This window comes from Schistocerca serialis, chromosome 8 (genome assembly GCF_023864345.2).
Source record: "Schistocerca serialis cubense isolate TAMUIC-IGC-003099 chromosome 8, iqSchSeri2.2, whole genome shotgun sequence".
Lineage (NCBI taxonomy): Eukaryota > Metazoa > Arthropoda > Insecta > Orthoptera > Acrididae > Schistocerca > Schistocerca serialis.
The window spans coordinates 607,845,933-607,862,641 of NC_064645.1; the positions used below are offsets into that span (position 1 = coordinate 607,845,933).

Here is a 16,709-nt window from a genome sequence, read left to right on the forward strand (position 1 = left end):
GGTCCCACAGAACAATAAATAAATAAATAAAAAACATAAGAGTGCAACTTATCAGTAATGAATATCTTTGATTTTGTGACTTCCAATTGTTTAAGAAATGAATGATGAAAGTGCTGTGCGTGAAACAACTGACAGTGAAATTTATATTTTTTCTTGTCACATATAATTCACCATTCTTTTTGGATACATAGCGATTACCAAGAGTGTCGTCAGACAGGAATCTAGCTAAGATCAGACGCTTGTTATAAACTAAGTGAACTTCTATAGCTGCACTCACCACATGCTCTTGAAAAGTCGATTTTTTTAAATTTTGTTTTTATGAACCAAATTGTTGATGTATCGTATAGACAAGTAGGCTGCTTTATCATTTGGATCTCTAGGAGCAAGTTACAGCCACATTCTATGCATCTTTTTTATTCTTTGACACTCTCTTAAACAATTTTTTGAGTTCGTGGAGATGTGTTCCGTCTATGCAACTAACAGAAGGCAGTTCGTTTCTTGCCATACATGTTTCACTTCTCTTATTTGTGAAGTACATTCCAAAACGTTACATCCAAAACAAAATGTCGATGTGAATGAGAATAAAATGACATAATGTGACATTTATGATAGTTTCCAGAACACAATCAATATTCTATCACTATAATGCATTCATGGAAGCACATGGTCAGCGAAATTTGAACAGTATTACATACTCTAACCACACTTTTCACTACTGTGAAGAATAGCGTGCCTGTATCGGCTGCTAGCTGCTTCGTTTTCATGCTGCTGTGACACTGCAGTGCGCATGCGTGGATCTGAAGCATATTGCTTTTGGTTGGTTGGCGCGAGGAGAACTGACAACAGCATTTTGGTTCTTTAGGGCCATTCGACATCGCATCTGAAATGCTTACAGAATAATGTTGGGGCTCTCCTTTGAAAACAAGACTGTTCGGTGCGCTCGCTTCGGCAAAATAGCAGGTAGATACAGAATAGGGTCCCTGAGCTGCTGCCTTTCCAAATTGTCGATTCGTCCATCTGTCAGGTGTTCAGGAGGTGTGACCTGAGGTGTGAACAATCACTTAAGATGGGTGAGCCTCTCTGATGGGGGACTCCTTGTTGGGAGGAGCACACCTTCGAAGATGCTGGCATCATGAGATATTGTCTCGCAATAAGCCAATCGTCATCTTCGCAGTCCACATCTACCCAACATAAAACGGAATGAAGGTCGTGATTCAAAGACCCTCTCAGCTGCACCCCGGTTCCTCATGGTTTCTCGTACTGAAGGCTGTCAGTCCTTTGCAATGGTAAATCCGTTTCTTATTCAGGAAGGTATTGATGCAATAGCCGGTCCTGTGAAATCCTGCTCTCACTTACGCAATGGCAATTTGCTTTTGGAGACTACTTCCGATTCTCAAGCACAACAACTGTTTGCCACTTTGCTTCTCCATGGCTATCCTGTTTGTGTTGAGGCCCACAGAACCCTGAATTCTTCTCGTGTTTTTTTTTTTTTTTTTTCACACTAGGCTGCGTGATGGTGTGATTGTCAAATTGAAATGTACCTCCCAGATTAGGGTGTCATTGCCATCCATGGTAGCATTGCTGTGTCCTCCTCCAGCTTTGCAACAAGCCATCAAACATTTGCCTCCCGGGACAAAGTCACCTGCTACACAATCGGCAGGCCAGAAAGGAAAGAAGGAATACTCCTGCAAAGACTACCTACATCCCTCCAGCCAACAAACATCTGAGTCTTCCTCAGCCAACCGGAAAGGATTCAGGAAGTCAAACAAAGGCAAATGGTCTTCTCCTTTGCCAACTCGGAGATCCTTTCTGACGGTGTCGCTACTTGATACTCTCGCCTAATGGTCCTCCATGTTGCTGGTGCACATCGCCAACCATTTTTCTGCCATGCACTCTGCAGATCGACAGAAGGAGAATGCCGATGCCTCTGTAGATCTGATGTAGCAGGAGCCTCCAGCCTCTGTGCCCTGTAGTAGTGAGTCTTTGTAGGCTGGCACTTGGCAGCCGCCAAGGTGACACCCCTTCCGTTTTTTTCCCACTCCCCGTTCCTCATTATGACTCTCCTTCAGTGGAATGTTTGTGGGTTTTGATCAAACAAAGAGGATTTATGACTGGTCTTAGAATCGCAGCGTCTGATTGTTCTCTGCTCTCAGGAAATAAAATTGCATTCTCATCACTGCTTTGAGCTCTTGAATTGTTTCTTGATGCATTTTGACCTTCACCCCAAGGATGGCATTCCATCTCATGGGAGTCATGCTGCTCACACGGGATGACATTCATAGTCAACCCATCTCCCAGACTACCCGCCTTCAAGCTGTTGCATTTCGCGTTTTCCTTCCTCACTTGACCTTTTCCCTTTGTACTGTTTACATTCCTCCGTCATTTGATGTTACCAGGGCAGACTTCCTCCAGCTTATTGGGCAGCTACCTCTTTCTGCTGCCCATTAATGCACACTATCCCATTTGGGATTTTCCTGGAACCTGTCCAAGAGGTGCCCTCTTCGCTGATCTTATCATTGAACTTAACCTCCTCTGCATTAACACAGGAGCATCCATGTTCCTCTCAGACTACATGCACATCTATTCCCATTTTGACCTATCCTTCTGCAATGCCCAGCTTGCCCACTGTCTTCAGTGATCTGTTCTCTCTGATCCACACTCGATCAACCATTTCCAGTGTGCTATCCGTTTGCTGACTCCTACCCCAACTTACCTGCACACCCAGATGGCAGCTTATTAAGGCCTACTGGAGGTTTTACTCGTCTGTGGCGACCTTCGATGAACAAGATTTCTCCAGTTGTGATGAGCAGGTAGAATATCTTACAAACATTATCATCTTTACCGCCGCAGAATGTTCCATTACTCGCACTTCCTCTTTACCATGCCATGTTCCAGTCCCCTTTGTGGATTGAGGCATGCTGTGACACAATTTGTGTGCAGAGATGTGCTCCCTCGAATGTTTAACCATCGTCCCATGATGGCAAACTGCATTCATTATAAACAGTTGCGTGCAGAGTACCGTCGCGTTCTTTGGAATAGCAAAAAAGCTAGCTGGGTTTCATTCGGTAGTTCTTTTAACAGTTCCACTCCCTCTTCCGTCGTGTGGACCAACTTCCGGTAGCTCTCTGGGACAAGATCCATCCTGAATTTCCGGTCTGACGGTATCTGATGATTTCATAGTGGACCTAATTGCTATCTCCAACGCCTTGGGTCATCATTTTGCGGAGATTTCGAGCTCCTCCCTCTATCACCTTGCCTTCCTCCACCGAAAACGAGCGGAGGAGACTGGGGCGATATCCTTCTCTTCTCAGAATCGTGAGTGCTACAATGCCACCTTTACTATGAGGGAGCTAGATCATGCCCTCACTTCATCCTGATCCTCCACCCCAGGGGCAGACGATGTTTACATTCTGATGTTGCAGCACCTTTCTCTTGTGGACAAGCACTTTCTACTTCATGCGTACAATGGCATCTGTGCAGAGGGCATGTTTCACAGGTGCTGGCGTGGAGCCGGTGTCATACCCATACCTAAGCCCCGTAAGGACAAACGCCCTCCTCCTAGCTACTGCCCCATTTCTCTCACCATGAATCATGCCTGGCTGGTATGGTGGCTCGAGTCTTGCATTTTACTAACCACTGCAGAGTGTGGTTTTTGAGCGTGCTGTTCTGCAGTTGACCATATTGTCATTGTCCACCCACGTCATGGATGGTTTTCTGTGGAAATCCCAGACTGTTGCTATGTTCTTCGATTTGGAGAAAGCCTGCGACATCTGCTGAAGGACTGGTACCCTCTGTAATATCTACACATGGTCCTTCTGAGGCCGCATGTTTCATTTCCTTGAGGAATTTGTAAAAGACCGAGTTTTCAAGGTACGTGTGGATTCTGCCTTGTCTGACACCTTTATCCAGGAAAATGGTGTTCCTCAGGATTCTGTCCAGAGCTTTGTCCTCTTTGCTATGGCCATTAACCCTGTGATGGCCTGTCTCCTGCCGGGCATCTCTGGCTCCCTTTTTGTTCATGGTTTTGCCATGTATTGCAGTTCTCCATGGACTTGTCTCATGGAGTTGTGTCTTCAGCAATGTCTCAATTGTCTTTACTTATGAAGTATCGACAATGGCTTTTGTAAAAAAAACTGTTTGTATGAATTTCTGGCTGTGCGGTTGGTTTCTTCCAGCATCTTTACCTTTTGGGCCTGTAGCTCTTCTGTTCATTGAAACTACGAAATTCCTGCGGCTTATGCTCGATAGGAAACTTTCCTGGTCCTCCCACATCTCTTACCAAGCAGCCTGCTGTATGTGGTCCCTCAGTGTCCTGTCCCCTCAGTGGTACTTCCTGGGGAGCAGATCAATCTACCCTCCTGCATTTGTACCGGTCCTTTGTCCTTTCGAAACTAGACTATTGGTGTTTCGTTCATGCATCTGCATGTGCATCCCTCTTACACTGTCTCAATACTACTCACCATCATGGCATCCATTTGGCCACTGGCATCTTTTACACTACCGCAGTGACTTTCTCCTCAGCAGATATGCACGACCGTGGTGTCTCATATGCTTTTGTCATTGGCACTGACGTTTTTCAGTATTGGCTTCCAGAACACTGCTCAGTGTTCACAGTATAGCTCTTCACCCTGTATCGGGCCACACAGTACATCTGGCAACACATGCTTTTCAATGGGGTCATCTACTGTTCTCTCAGTGCCCTTCCAAGCCTCTGTGAGCTGTACACCATCCATCCCTTAGTGCAACGGGTCCAGGAAAGTTGTCATTTGCTCACTCTTAATGGGGCCACTGTGATGTTTATGTGGGTTCCTGATCGTGTCGGTCTGACAGGAAATGAGGCCATTGACACTGCCGCCAAGGCTGCAGTCCTCATACTTCAGCCCGCTAGTTCTCACATTCCCTCTAATGATCTCTGTGTTGCCATATGTCAACAGGTGGTGTCGCTTTGGCATCACCACTGGTCGTCCCTTTATGGGAACAAGCTCTGGGTTATTAAGCCTCTCCCAGTGGCTTGGAAGACCTCTTCTCAGCCTGATGAGATAGTTTTAGATAGGTTGCATATCGGGCACTGTCTTTTTTGCCACCGCCATTTGTTAAGTGGTGCTCCCCCACCACTTTGTGCTCATTGTGCTCAGCCTTAGATGGTCAGCCATTTCCTGATGGAATGCCCTTTTTTTTGTAACCACTTACATTGTTATTTGTGTTTGCCTTCTGAGTTATCAACCGTTTTATTGAACAACACGCGGGCTTTTGACCACGTTTTACTTTTTAACCGTCGTAGCAATATGGAGAAGCCCATTTAATTTTTAGTTCAGGGCCTCCATTTCTCTATGGCATATTTTATAGACCTTTCTCCACGTCCATGTTTATAGCTGTCTCCTCCCTTTCTCCATGTCCATGTTTATAGCTGTCTCCTCCTCTGTTGATTGGGATTAACGTGTTGTCATTTTTAACTCCTCTCTTTGTCTTCGTGTTCTACAGTTTTGACATGGGAGCGTATGACCCTAATTGGTTTTGCACCCTAAAACAAAACAAAGTACAACACATGGAATGTGATACACACCAAGCTTTCAGAGACCTGAATCATCTTTAAGTTTACAAAGAATAATTTTTATCATAGTTGAAGGGAACAAAAGACACTGGATGCCATGTTTCGATAGAGGTGTACTGTCTATCAGGATAGATGAGGAAAGATGTAAGGAACATCAGTGACATACCCATCTAAAACAACAAATCAAATTGGCTGTCACTGAGCACCACATCAAATTTAGCCATGAAAGGAAATATGGTGAGACCAATATTGTGGTCCATATACGAAGTTTCTGGATTCGCGTAATTTAGGAGTCTGTCAAAATAAAGAGGTCAAGAGGTCAGGAAAACTGTGTGTGTGTGTGTGTGTGTGTGTGTGTGTGTGTGTGTGTGTGTGTGTGTTGGAAGCTGAAATGGGCTGTAAATCTAGTTGTCCATCTTACCAGTACTATAAACAATAAACATGACTGTAAATGAAGCTGAATATTAAAATTAAAAAAGATCATAATTTTTGTATATTTTTAGTGAAAAATATGGATTTTAAAGTAACCGAATAGACAGATTTAGAGCAATTAATCTTACAACTTTAAATGCTAAATGTGCTACATAAATCATATACGAGGGTTGACTGAAAAGTAATGCCTCCACCTTCGTAACTCTTCAACAGTTGGCAGCATTGGTATGCGGCAGGTGCTGGATTGTTTTGTAGCCTCTTCTCTACAACTCCAGTTGGCAGGAAGCCTTAGCATTGAACGGTTGTGTTGTTATCGTGTAAAGTATGGAACCCTGCTTGGACGGTCGGTCAGTGCAATTTAAGCAACATGCTGTCACTGACTTCTTGACAGCAGAAGGTGTCACCCCACAAGAGATTTATCAGAGAAGGACAGCAGTTTGTAGTCATTGAGTTGATGTGAGTGTTGTGTGTCATTGGGCAAGTAAGTGTAAAGATGTTGAGGCGGGAACTTCTGACCTACGGGACAAACAAAGAGTCGGATGTCCTACGACAGCAACCACCGTGTTTCACAAGCTAAATGTTGACAGATAGATTCAGCATGATCGTTGTATCACCCAGAGAGAAATCAGAAGCACAATCGGCATTCCACAAGAACATGTGGGTCACATTATTGCTTTGCTTGGGTTTTGAAAGATCTGTGTATGCTGGGTACCCCAGATGCTGACTCCTGAAATGAAAGCACACAGACTCGAAATTTGCGAGGAACTCCTCTTGCTTTATGAGAATGAAGGTGACGCTTTTCTCCATTCAATTGTGACAGGAGACAAAACGGGGGCACACCATTACGACCCGGAGACAGAATGTCAGTCTATGGAATTTCAACACAAAGACTCGCCCCAGAAAAATAAATTCAAGACACAGTCCTCAAATGGAAAGATCACGGCTACAGTGTTCTGGGATGCAGATAGTGTTATCCATGTTGATTTCCTTGATTGTGACAACAGTAAATTCAGAGCATTACATCACAATGCTGCGAACTTTGAAACGACGGCTACCAAGGGTCCGAAAAGAAAAGGGAAATGTTTTCCTGTGGCATGACAGTGCCAAACCACACACTTCACGTGCCACCACAGCAGAACTTGAGAGACTGAATCTCACCACCGCATGGCATAATCCATACAGTCCAGATTTAGCACCGTCTGACTTCCATCTGTTCCCAATAATGAAAGACTATCAGTGGGGACATCATTATGCATCTGATGATGAAGATGTTGAGAGAACTGTGAGGCTGTGGTTGAGGAAACAGTATGTTGACTTCTTCCATGACGGCTTCAGAAAACTTGTTTGTCGTTGGCAGAAATGTATCCAATTGACTGGTGACCATGTGGAAATGTGAATATTGGTAATTAAAGATCACAGTCTAAGGATTATTTCTGTGTTTGATAAATCAAAATATTACCATCCAAACCCAATTAATGAAAGTGGAGGCACTACTTTTCATTCAACCCTCACACAATATAATTAAACAACTTCTTATTTAGTTCTTATATAGCTTCTCTTTCTTTATATACTTGGATATTTAGTGAATCTTGGCAGTTTTTTGATTATTTCAGTATACTCAAAACATAAGAATGTACTTAGTATACGGTCCAGTAACATTAATGTGACCACCACCTATGTTCAATGTCGAAGTGTAGTAAACACTCACAGATTAGGTAGGTCAGGAGTTCACTACACTCAGCTGGCGGCTACACGGGTAGCGGAGGCTGTGTGGTGTGGACTGGGCAGTTTTTTAGGTTAGGATGCCTCGGGAAAGTACGGGGCGGTCTGCAATATCAAAGGGTGCGTGGCAAATACAGGACGTGCTTGGATCAAGGAACAGTCGGAATTGTAGTTGTAAATTGTTGTAGTTGTGCTGGGAAAGTCCCTGAGCTTCAAGCATTAATAGAAAGCACAGAAGCTGAAATCGTTATAGGTACAGAAAGCTGGCTAAAGCCTGAAATAAGTTCTGCAGAAATTTTTACGAAGTCTCAGACGGTGTTCAGGAAAGATAGATTAGGCAGAATTGGTGGTGGAGTGTTTGTGTTTGTCAGTAGTGGTTTATTTTGTAGTGAAGTCGAAGTAGATACTTCGTGTGAATTGGTATGGGTGGAGGTTATACTAAACAGCCGAACTAAGTTAATAATTGGCTCCTTCTACTGACCCCCAGACTCCGATGATATGGTTGCTGAACAGTTCAGAGAAAATTTGAGTCTCGTAACAAATAAATACCCCACTCATACGGTTATAGTTGGTGGGGACTTCAACCTTCCCTTGATATGTTGGCAAAAATACTTGTTCAAAACCGGTGGTAGGCAGAAAACATCTTCCGAGATTGTCCTAAATGCTTTCTCCGAAAAAATTTTTCGAGCAGTTAGTCCACGAACCCACGGGAATTGTAAATGGTTGCGAAAACACACTTGACCGCTTAGCCACAAACAATCCAGAGCTAATAGAGAGCATCATGACTGATACAGGGATTAGTGATCACAAGGTCGTTGTAGCTAGGCTCAATACCGTTTCTTCCGAATCCACCAGAAACAAACGCAAAATAATTTTATTTAAAAAAGCGGATAAAGTGTCACTAGAAGCCTTCCTAAGAGACAATCTTCATTCCTTCCGAACTGACTATGCAAATGTAGACGAGATGTGGCTCAAATTCAAAGATGTAGTAGCAACAGCAATTGAGAGATTCATACCTCATAAATTGGTAAGAGATGGAACTGATCCCCCATGCTACGCAAAACAGGTCCGAAAGCTGTTGCAGAGGCAACAGAAAAAGCATGCGAAGTTCAGAAGAACGCGAAATCCCGAAGATTGGCTAAAATTTACAGGCGGCGAAATTTGGCATGGACTTCAATGCGAGATGCCTTTAATACGTTCCACAACGAAACATTGTCTCGAAATTTGGTAGAAAATACAAAGAAATTCTGGTCGTATTTAAAGTACACAAGCGGCAAGACGCAGTCAATACTTTCGCTGTGCAGTGCCGATGGTACTGTTACCAATGACTGTGCCGCTAAAGCGGAGTTATTGAACGCAGTTTTCCGAAATTCCTTCACCAGGGAAGATGAATGGAATATTCCAGAATTTGAAACACGAACAGCTGCTAGCATGAGTTTCTTAGAAGTAGATACCTTAGGGGTTGCGAAGCAACTCAAATCGCTTGATACAGGCAAGTCTTCAGGTCAAGATTGTATACTGATTAGGTTCCTTTCAGATTACACTGATACAATAGCTCCCTACTTAGCAATCATATACAACCGCTCACTCACCGATAGATCTGTACCTACAGATTGGAAAATTGCGCAGGTCGCACCAGTGTTTAAGAAGGGTAGTAGGAGTAATCCATTGAACTACAGACCTATATCATTGACGTCGGTTTGCAGTAGGGTTTTGGAGCATGTACTGTATTCAAACATTATGAATCACCTCGAAGGGAACGATCTATTGATACATAATCAGCATGGTTTCAGAAAACATCGTTCTTGTGCAGCGCAGCTAGCTCTTTATTCGCACAAAGTAATGGCCGCTATTGACAGGGGATCTCAAGTTGATTCCTTATTTCTAGATTTCTGGAAAGCTTTTGACACCGTTCCTCACAAGCGACTTCTAATGAAGCTGCGGGCCTATGGGGTATCGTCTCAGTTGTGCGACTGGATTCGTGATTTCCTGTCAGGAAGGTTGCAGTTTGTAGTAATAGACGGCAAATCATCGAGTAAAACTGAATTGATATCAGGTGTTCCCCAGGGAAGCCTCCTGGGACCTCTGCTGTTTCTGATCTATATAAATGACCTGGGTGACAATCTGAGCAGTTCTCTTAGGTTGTTAGCAGATGGTGCTGGAATGTACCATCTAGTTAGGTCATCCGAAGACCAGTATCAGTTGCAAAGCGATTTAGAAAATATTGCTGTATGGTGTGGCAGATGGCAGTTGGCGCTAAATAATGAAAAGTGTGAGGTGATCCACATGAGTTCCAAAAGAAATCCATTGGAATTCGATTACTCAATAAATAGTACAATTCTCAAGGCTGTCAATTCAACTAAGTACCTGGGTGTTAAAATTACGAACAAGTTCAGTTGGAAAGACCACATAGATAATATTGTGGGGAAGGCAAGCCAAAGGTTGTGTTTCATTGGCAGGACACTTAGAAGATGCAACAAGTCCATTAACAAGACAGCTTACACTACACTCATTCGTCCTCTGTTAAGATATTGCTGCGCGATGTGGGATCCTTAACAGGTGGGATTGATGGAGGACATCGAAAGGGTGCATAAAAGGGCAGCTCGTTTTGTATTATCACGTAATAGGGGAGAGAGTGTGGCAGATGTGATACGCGAGTTAGGATGGAAGTCATTAAAGCAAAGACATTTTTCGGCACAGCGAGATCTATTTATGAAATTTCAGTCACCAACTTTCTCTTCCGAATGCGAAAATATTTTGTTGAGCCCAACCTACATAGGTAGGAATGATCATTAAAATCAAATAAGAGAAATCAGAGCTCAAACAGAAAGGTTTAGGTGTTCGTTTTTCCCGCGCACTGTTCGGGAGTGGAATGGTAGAGAGATAGTATGATTGTGGTTCGATGAACCCTCTGCCAAGCACTTAAATCTGAATTGCAGAGTAATCATGTAAATGTAGATATAGATGTAGATGATGTCATGTGGCAGCACTAAAAGTTATAGGTGTATAAAGTATATTGTGGGGGATGCGGGAATCAGGGCAGTCATTGTTGTAATGCAGAAATGATGCAATTTATGTGATGTTCTAGCACATTGGCTTTTGGGCCAAGGTTTGGAAGCATTTTTGAAACAGTTAAGTCTGTAAACTGTTCCCATGCTGCCAAGGTTATAGTATACCATGGATGGCAAAACAGCACTATCCAGAACTGGTGCCGAGGCAACTTTGGTGCACCACAGACCATAGATGACAGCGGTGAATGACAGCTGCAGAGATGTGTACAGGCAGCTGTTGAGCAGCTAACTGCCCAGGTGCACCAAGGGGCTACAAACGGTTTCTCCTCAATGACCATTCAGCGTATGTTGCTGTGTGTCAGCCTACACAGCAGGCACTTGGTTCATGCACCCATGCTGAGTGCCTTTCATCGGTGGCCAAGGCTGCAATTTGCACATCAATACCGCAACTGAACATCCACTGAGTGGCGACAGGTGGCCTTTTCAAATGGATCACGTTTTATGCTCCACCAGACAGATGGTACAAACACTTTCACAATTGTCGGAAGGTTCCAGCCTGGAGGAGGGAGTTTTATGGTCTGGGGGTGTTTCTGTGATATTCCCTGGGTGATCTCGTGATTCTGGAAGGCATAATGGATCAGCACAAGTACGCATGTTTCCTTGGGGACCATGTACGTTACTACATGTGTGTGTTTTCCCTTGGCACAATGGCATCTACCAGCAGGACAGTGCAATGTGTCACATCTCGCAGCATGTGTGCTCTTGGTTTAAAGAGCACTTGAGTTTACCATACTCCCTTGGCTACCAAACTCGCTGGATTCAAATCAAATTGAGAATCTTTGTGCCCACATCGATTGAGCTGTTCATGCCATGGATCCTCAACTGAGAAACCTGGTGCAGCCTGCCATGGCACTACAGTTGGCATGCCTCCTCATCCATTTCTGTACCTTACAGAATCTCATTGACACACTTCCTGCACATCTTGCAGAGGTCTGCATTGAAAAAGGTGGCTATTCGGGCATTTGACAGGTGGCCACATTAATGTGACTGGAGTGTGTGTACCAAATCAGTTTTTGGTCATTTCTGATGGTTCATTTGCTGAACCATTTTTGGAAACTGATTTTTACTTTAATCAGTTGACATGGGATGATCCAGATAAAGAATTAGGGACAGCTGTTTGGTGTTGTTACTGTAAATCATATCTGGGAAAGTAATTCAGATTCACATGTAAAAGAAAAACTTATAAATGATAGCAGCGACATTCACTGGCCACAATTTCATAGTTGACTGAATGTTTACAGCTACTATTTTGATTTGACTTGTAACGTCAGTTAATGCAGAATCTTTATCAGAAATATGTATGTCATGAAGAGAAAACATTATGTTTATTTCTTTTGTTTGACAGGCCTGAAACCCTACTCATGTACACGGTGTCAGAAAACATTTAGTAGAAAATATCATTTAGAGAGACACGTTTCACAAACAGGCTGTGACGGGAAGTCGAGGACTAATTTTCCATGTCAGGTAATTGTAGTTGACCTAAACTTTGTATTTATTCATCTTATCACGTTATAAGTTTCTTTACAATTTTTATGTCTATTACACAGGTGTGTGGGCGAATGTTCAGCCGCAAAGATAATTTGAGGCAGCATTTACGTGCTCATGCAGGTCAGGTGATACGCAAGAAGACTTACACTTGTGAACATTGTCACCGAGAGTTCCAGGGTGCTACACTCTTGCAGGTTCATTTGAGGACCCATACAGGTTAGCAAAGTAATTTGAAATTTGTGTGTTCAAATTTCTATTAAGATTTTGCCCATAACTTCAGTGTCTTCTTTTCTATATGGGATAAGAATATTTGAAGAAATATTCCAACCAGATGTGTTAACTGTGTAGACAATAAAATAATTTCTATCCATTGGTTAATATTATAATATCTAAAATATAACTAAAGGACCTTCTTGTGTATTACAAAAATGCTGTATCAGACATGTGTGACTCTTAAAAATTTATGGATCTGTAATGCATTTTTGATAAATACCTCTCATCAGAAACACCATGCTTTATGGCACCATTATGATTTTCAGTTTTGACAATTAACTTGTCACTTTTGCCAGATTTCATTTGGTTTACAGTGAATGTCTGTGCATGTACATTGATAGTCCCTCACTTGTATTTAAAGATTAAATCATGTTTGCATTAACACTACTGATAGTCATCTGTAAAATTACAAGAAGGTGGCAGAATGTTGTTTAATTTATAGCTAATTTGGTTATTGTTTTGGAAACGGAACCTGTATTTACTTACTATTCACACATTATGTAAATGTTTACTAGACTAATGGGTAAACATTATGTTTGGCTGCAATTTTCTTACATTGAAACTTTCCTATATACAACAGTATTACCTGTGAACAGTGTTCTTAAGCTTTCAGAGGCTCATTTATGTATTTCATGTACAGTAACACACTTAATACACTCCTTTATGGTACTCCCGAAATTACTGTTATATATGAAGATGTTACTCCATTAAGAACAACATTTTGATGTCTGTGAGGAAATCCTGAATTCAGTCACAAAGCTGATCCAGTGTTTCATAAGCTGTTGTTTTGTTCAGTAGGCCACAATGTGAAACTACGTCTATATCTTCTGGAAGCCAAGGAATGTGGGATCAGTATTGATGTTCATATCTACTGCTCTAAGATTTATTTATTTATCAGATGTCTGTGAGGAAATCCTGAATTCAGTCACAAAGCTGATGCAGTGTTTCATAAGCTGTTGTTTTGTTCACTAGGCCACAATGTGAAACTACGTCTATATCTTCTGGAAGCCAAGGAATGTGGGATCAGTATTGACGTTCATATCTACTGCTCTAAGATTTATTTATTTATCAGATGATTTGGTAATAAGACAAAAGAGGAAAAACAAAAAATTATATGCAGGGTATTTGAGGAGGGCTACTGAATATTTTAGAGGGTGGTGGTATATACCAATTCAAATAAAACAATTTTTATTGTTTACAGGGGTACGTTTTTGTTTCACATGTTGGTACTTCACTTGCTACGCATTTAATTATTGATTGTCATTTTTATTATTAAGTTAAAATTGTGGTGTTGTGGTTGAGATTACACATTTGAGTTTTTCAACTGTGGTTCTGATTTGTTTGCCAACTCTGCCGTATTGTTTATGAATACTACACCTATTTATAATGCTGAGGATGATGATACGGTATGTATTCACAGGTTTTGTAATAAACACTGCTGCTGCTTGTAGGTAATATGCTAGATGATTTCCTGACGGCTGAGTACCAGATTTGAAAGTGTTGACTCACATTTCCACCGAACTGTGTAAGACTGTTGCAGAGTTCAGCGGTCATATTTCATATCTATGTGCCAATGAATGGAGTGTGGGTAAAGGAGATAACTTTTTTCAGTTCGCAGAACATAGTCCGTCAACAACCACATGCAAAATTTCTACCTGTATCGATGTTCACATGCAAGATTATCGCGAACAGTGGGTGTTCGTGGTCTCTGCACTTATCGTTTACAGAGAATCTTTCGAAAGGAGTTGAAGGTACACAGTTGGAATTTTTTCATTGGGTAATTGCCAGTCATCAAGCAGTCCCCTTACCACTGGTTACTGCTGGACCCACATTCACTTGTGATGATATCATTATCACTCATAACTTACATAGGTGATCTGATGAATACTCACATAACTTTTCAGAAACATAATATTTTCAAGAATGCTTCACTGTAAATGTGATGGAATAACAATTTTATGAAAACGATTGCTACTCATTGTATAGAGATGATACTGAGCTGCAGACGTGCACAACGAAAAGACTGCTGTACCTTTAAGATTCTGGCCAAAAGGCCATCTTCCGAAATAGAATACACAATGCCCGCCCCCCCCCCCCCCCCCCCCCCCCCCACACACACACGAAAGCACAATTCACACACAAATGACCACTGTCTCTGGCCACTGGAGACTGTGATCATTTATGTGTTACTTGTGCTTGTGTGAATATATATATATAGAAGGAAACATTCCACGTGGGAAAAATTATATATAAAAACAAAGATGAGGTGACTTACCGAACAAAAGCGCTGGCAGGTCAATAGACACACAAACAAACACAAACATACACACAAAATTCAAGCTTTCGCAACAAACTGTTGCCTCATCAGGAAAGAGGGAAGGAGAGGGGAAGACGAAAGGAAGTGGGTTTTAAGGGAGAGGGTAAGGAGTCATTCCAATCCCGGGAGCGGAAAGACTTACCTTAGGGGGAAAAAAGGACAGGTATACACTCGCACACACGCACATATCCATTCACACATACAGACACAAGCAGACATATTTAAATCCCGGGAGCGGAAAGACTTACCTTAGGGGGAAAAAAGGACAGGTATACACTCGCACACACGCACATATCCATTCACACATACAGACACAAGCAGACATATTTAAATATGTCTGCTTGTGTCTGTATGTGTGAATGGATATGTGCGTGTGTGCGAGTGTATACCTGTCCATTTTTCCCCCTAAGGTAAGTCTTTCCACTCCCGGGATTGGAATGACTCCTTACCCTCTCCCTTAAAACCCACTTCCTTTCGTCTTCCCCTCTCCTTCCCTCTTCCCTGATGAGGCAACAGTTTGTTGTGAAAGCTTGAATTTTGTGTGTATGTTTGTGTTTGTGTGTGTGTCTATCGACCTGCCAGCGCTTTTGTTCGGTAAGACACCTCATCTTTGTTTTTATATATATATATATATATATATATATATATATATATAAGAGAAGGAAACATTCCACGTGGGAAAAATATATCTAAAAAGAAAGATGATGAAACTTACCAAACAAAAGCGCTGGCAGGTCGATAGACACACAAACATACACACAAAATTCTAGCTTTCGCAACCAATGGTTGCCTCGTCAGGAAAGAGGGAAGGAGAAGGAAAGACAAAAGGATATGGGTTTTAAGGGAGAGGGTAAGGAGTCATTCCAATCCCGGGAGCGGAAAGACTTACCTTAGGGGGAAAAAAGGACAGGTATACACTCGCACACACACACATATCCATCCACACATACACAGACACAAGCAGACATTTGTAAAGGCAAAGAGTTTGGGCAGAGATGTCAGTCGGGGCAGATGTACAGAGGCAAAGATGAAGTTGAAAGACAGGTGAGGTATGAGCGGCGGCAAATTGAAATTAGAAATTAGCGGAGATTGAGGCCTGGCGGATAGCGAGAAGAAAGGATATGCTGAAGGGCAAGTTCCCATCTCCGGAGTTCTGACAGGTTGGTGTTAGTGGGAAGTATCCAGATAACCCGGACGGTGTAACACTGTGCCAAGATGTGCTGGCCGTGCACCAAGGCATGTTTAGCCACAGGGTGATCCTCATTACCAACAAACACTGTCTGCCTGTGTCCATTCATGCGAATGGACAGTTTGTTGCTGGTCATTCCCACATAGAACGCTTCACAGTGTAGGCAGGTCAGTTGGTAAATCACGTGGGTGCTTTCACACGTGGCTCTGCCTTTGATCGTGTACACCTTCCGGGTACCTTCCAGTCCTGTAACCCGGAAGGTGTACACGATCAAAGGCAGAGCCACGTGTGAAAGCACCCACGTGATTTACCAACTGACCTGCCTACACTGTGAAGCGTTCTATGTGGGAATGACCGGCAACAAACTGTCCATTCGCATGAATGGACACAGGCAGACAGTGTTTGTTGGTAATGAGGATCACCCTGTGGCTAAACATGCCTTGGTGCATGGCCAGCACATCTTGGCACAGTGTTACACCGTCCGGGTTATCTGGATACTTCCCACTAACACCAACCTGTCAGAACTCCGGAGATGGGAACTTGCCCTTCAGCATATCCTTTCTTCTCGCTATCCGCCAGGCCTCAATCTCCGCTAATTTCTAATTTCAATTTGCCGCCGCTCATACCTCACCTGTCTTTCAACTTCATCTTTGCCTCTGTACATCT

At 42.6% G+C, this 16,709-nt stretch overlaps 1 protein-coding gene across 1 annotated transcript in view; it reads left to right on the forward strand.

The window, feature by feature from the left end:
• LOC126416151 (gastrula zinc finger protein XlCGF57.1-like) overlaps window positions 1-16,709 on the forward strand; it is a 140,087-nt gene that overhangs the window by 91,737 nt on the left and 31,641 nt on the right. The window contains exons 8-9 of the mRNA XM_050083699.1: window positions 12,122-12,240; window positions 12,324-12,480. Coding sequence (XP_049939656.1) covers window positions 12,122-12,240; window positions 12,324-12,480 — 276 coding nt within the window. The remainder of the gene's footprint in view (window positions 1-12,121; window positions 12,241-12,323; window positions 12,481-16,709) is intronic.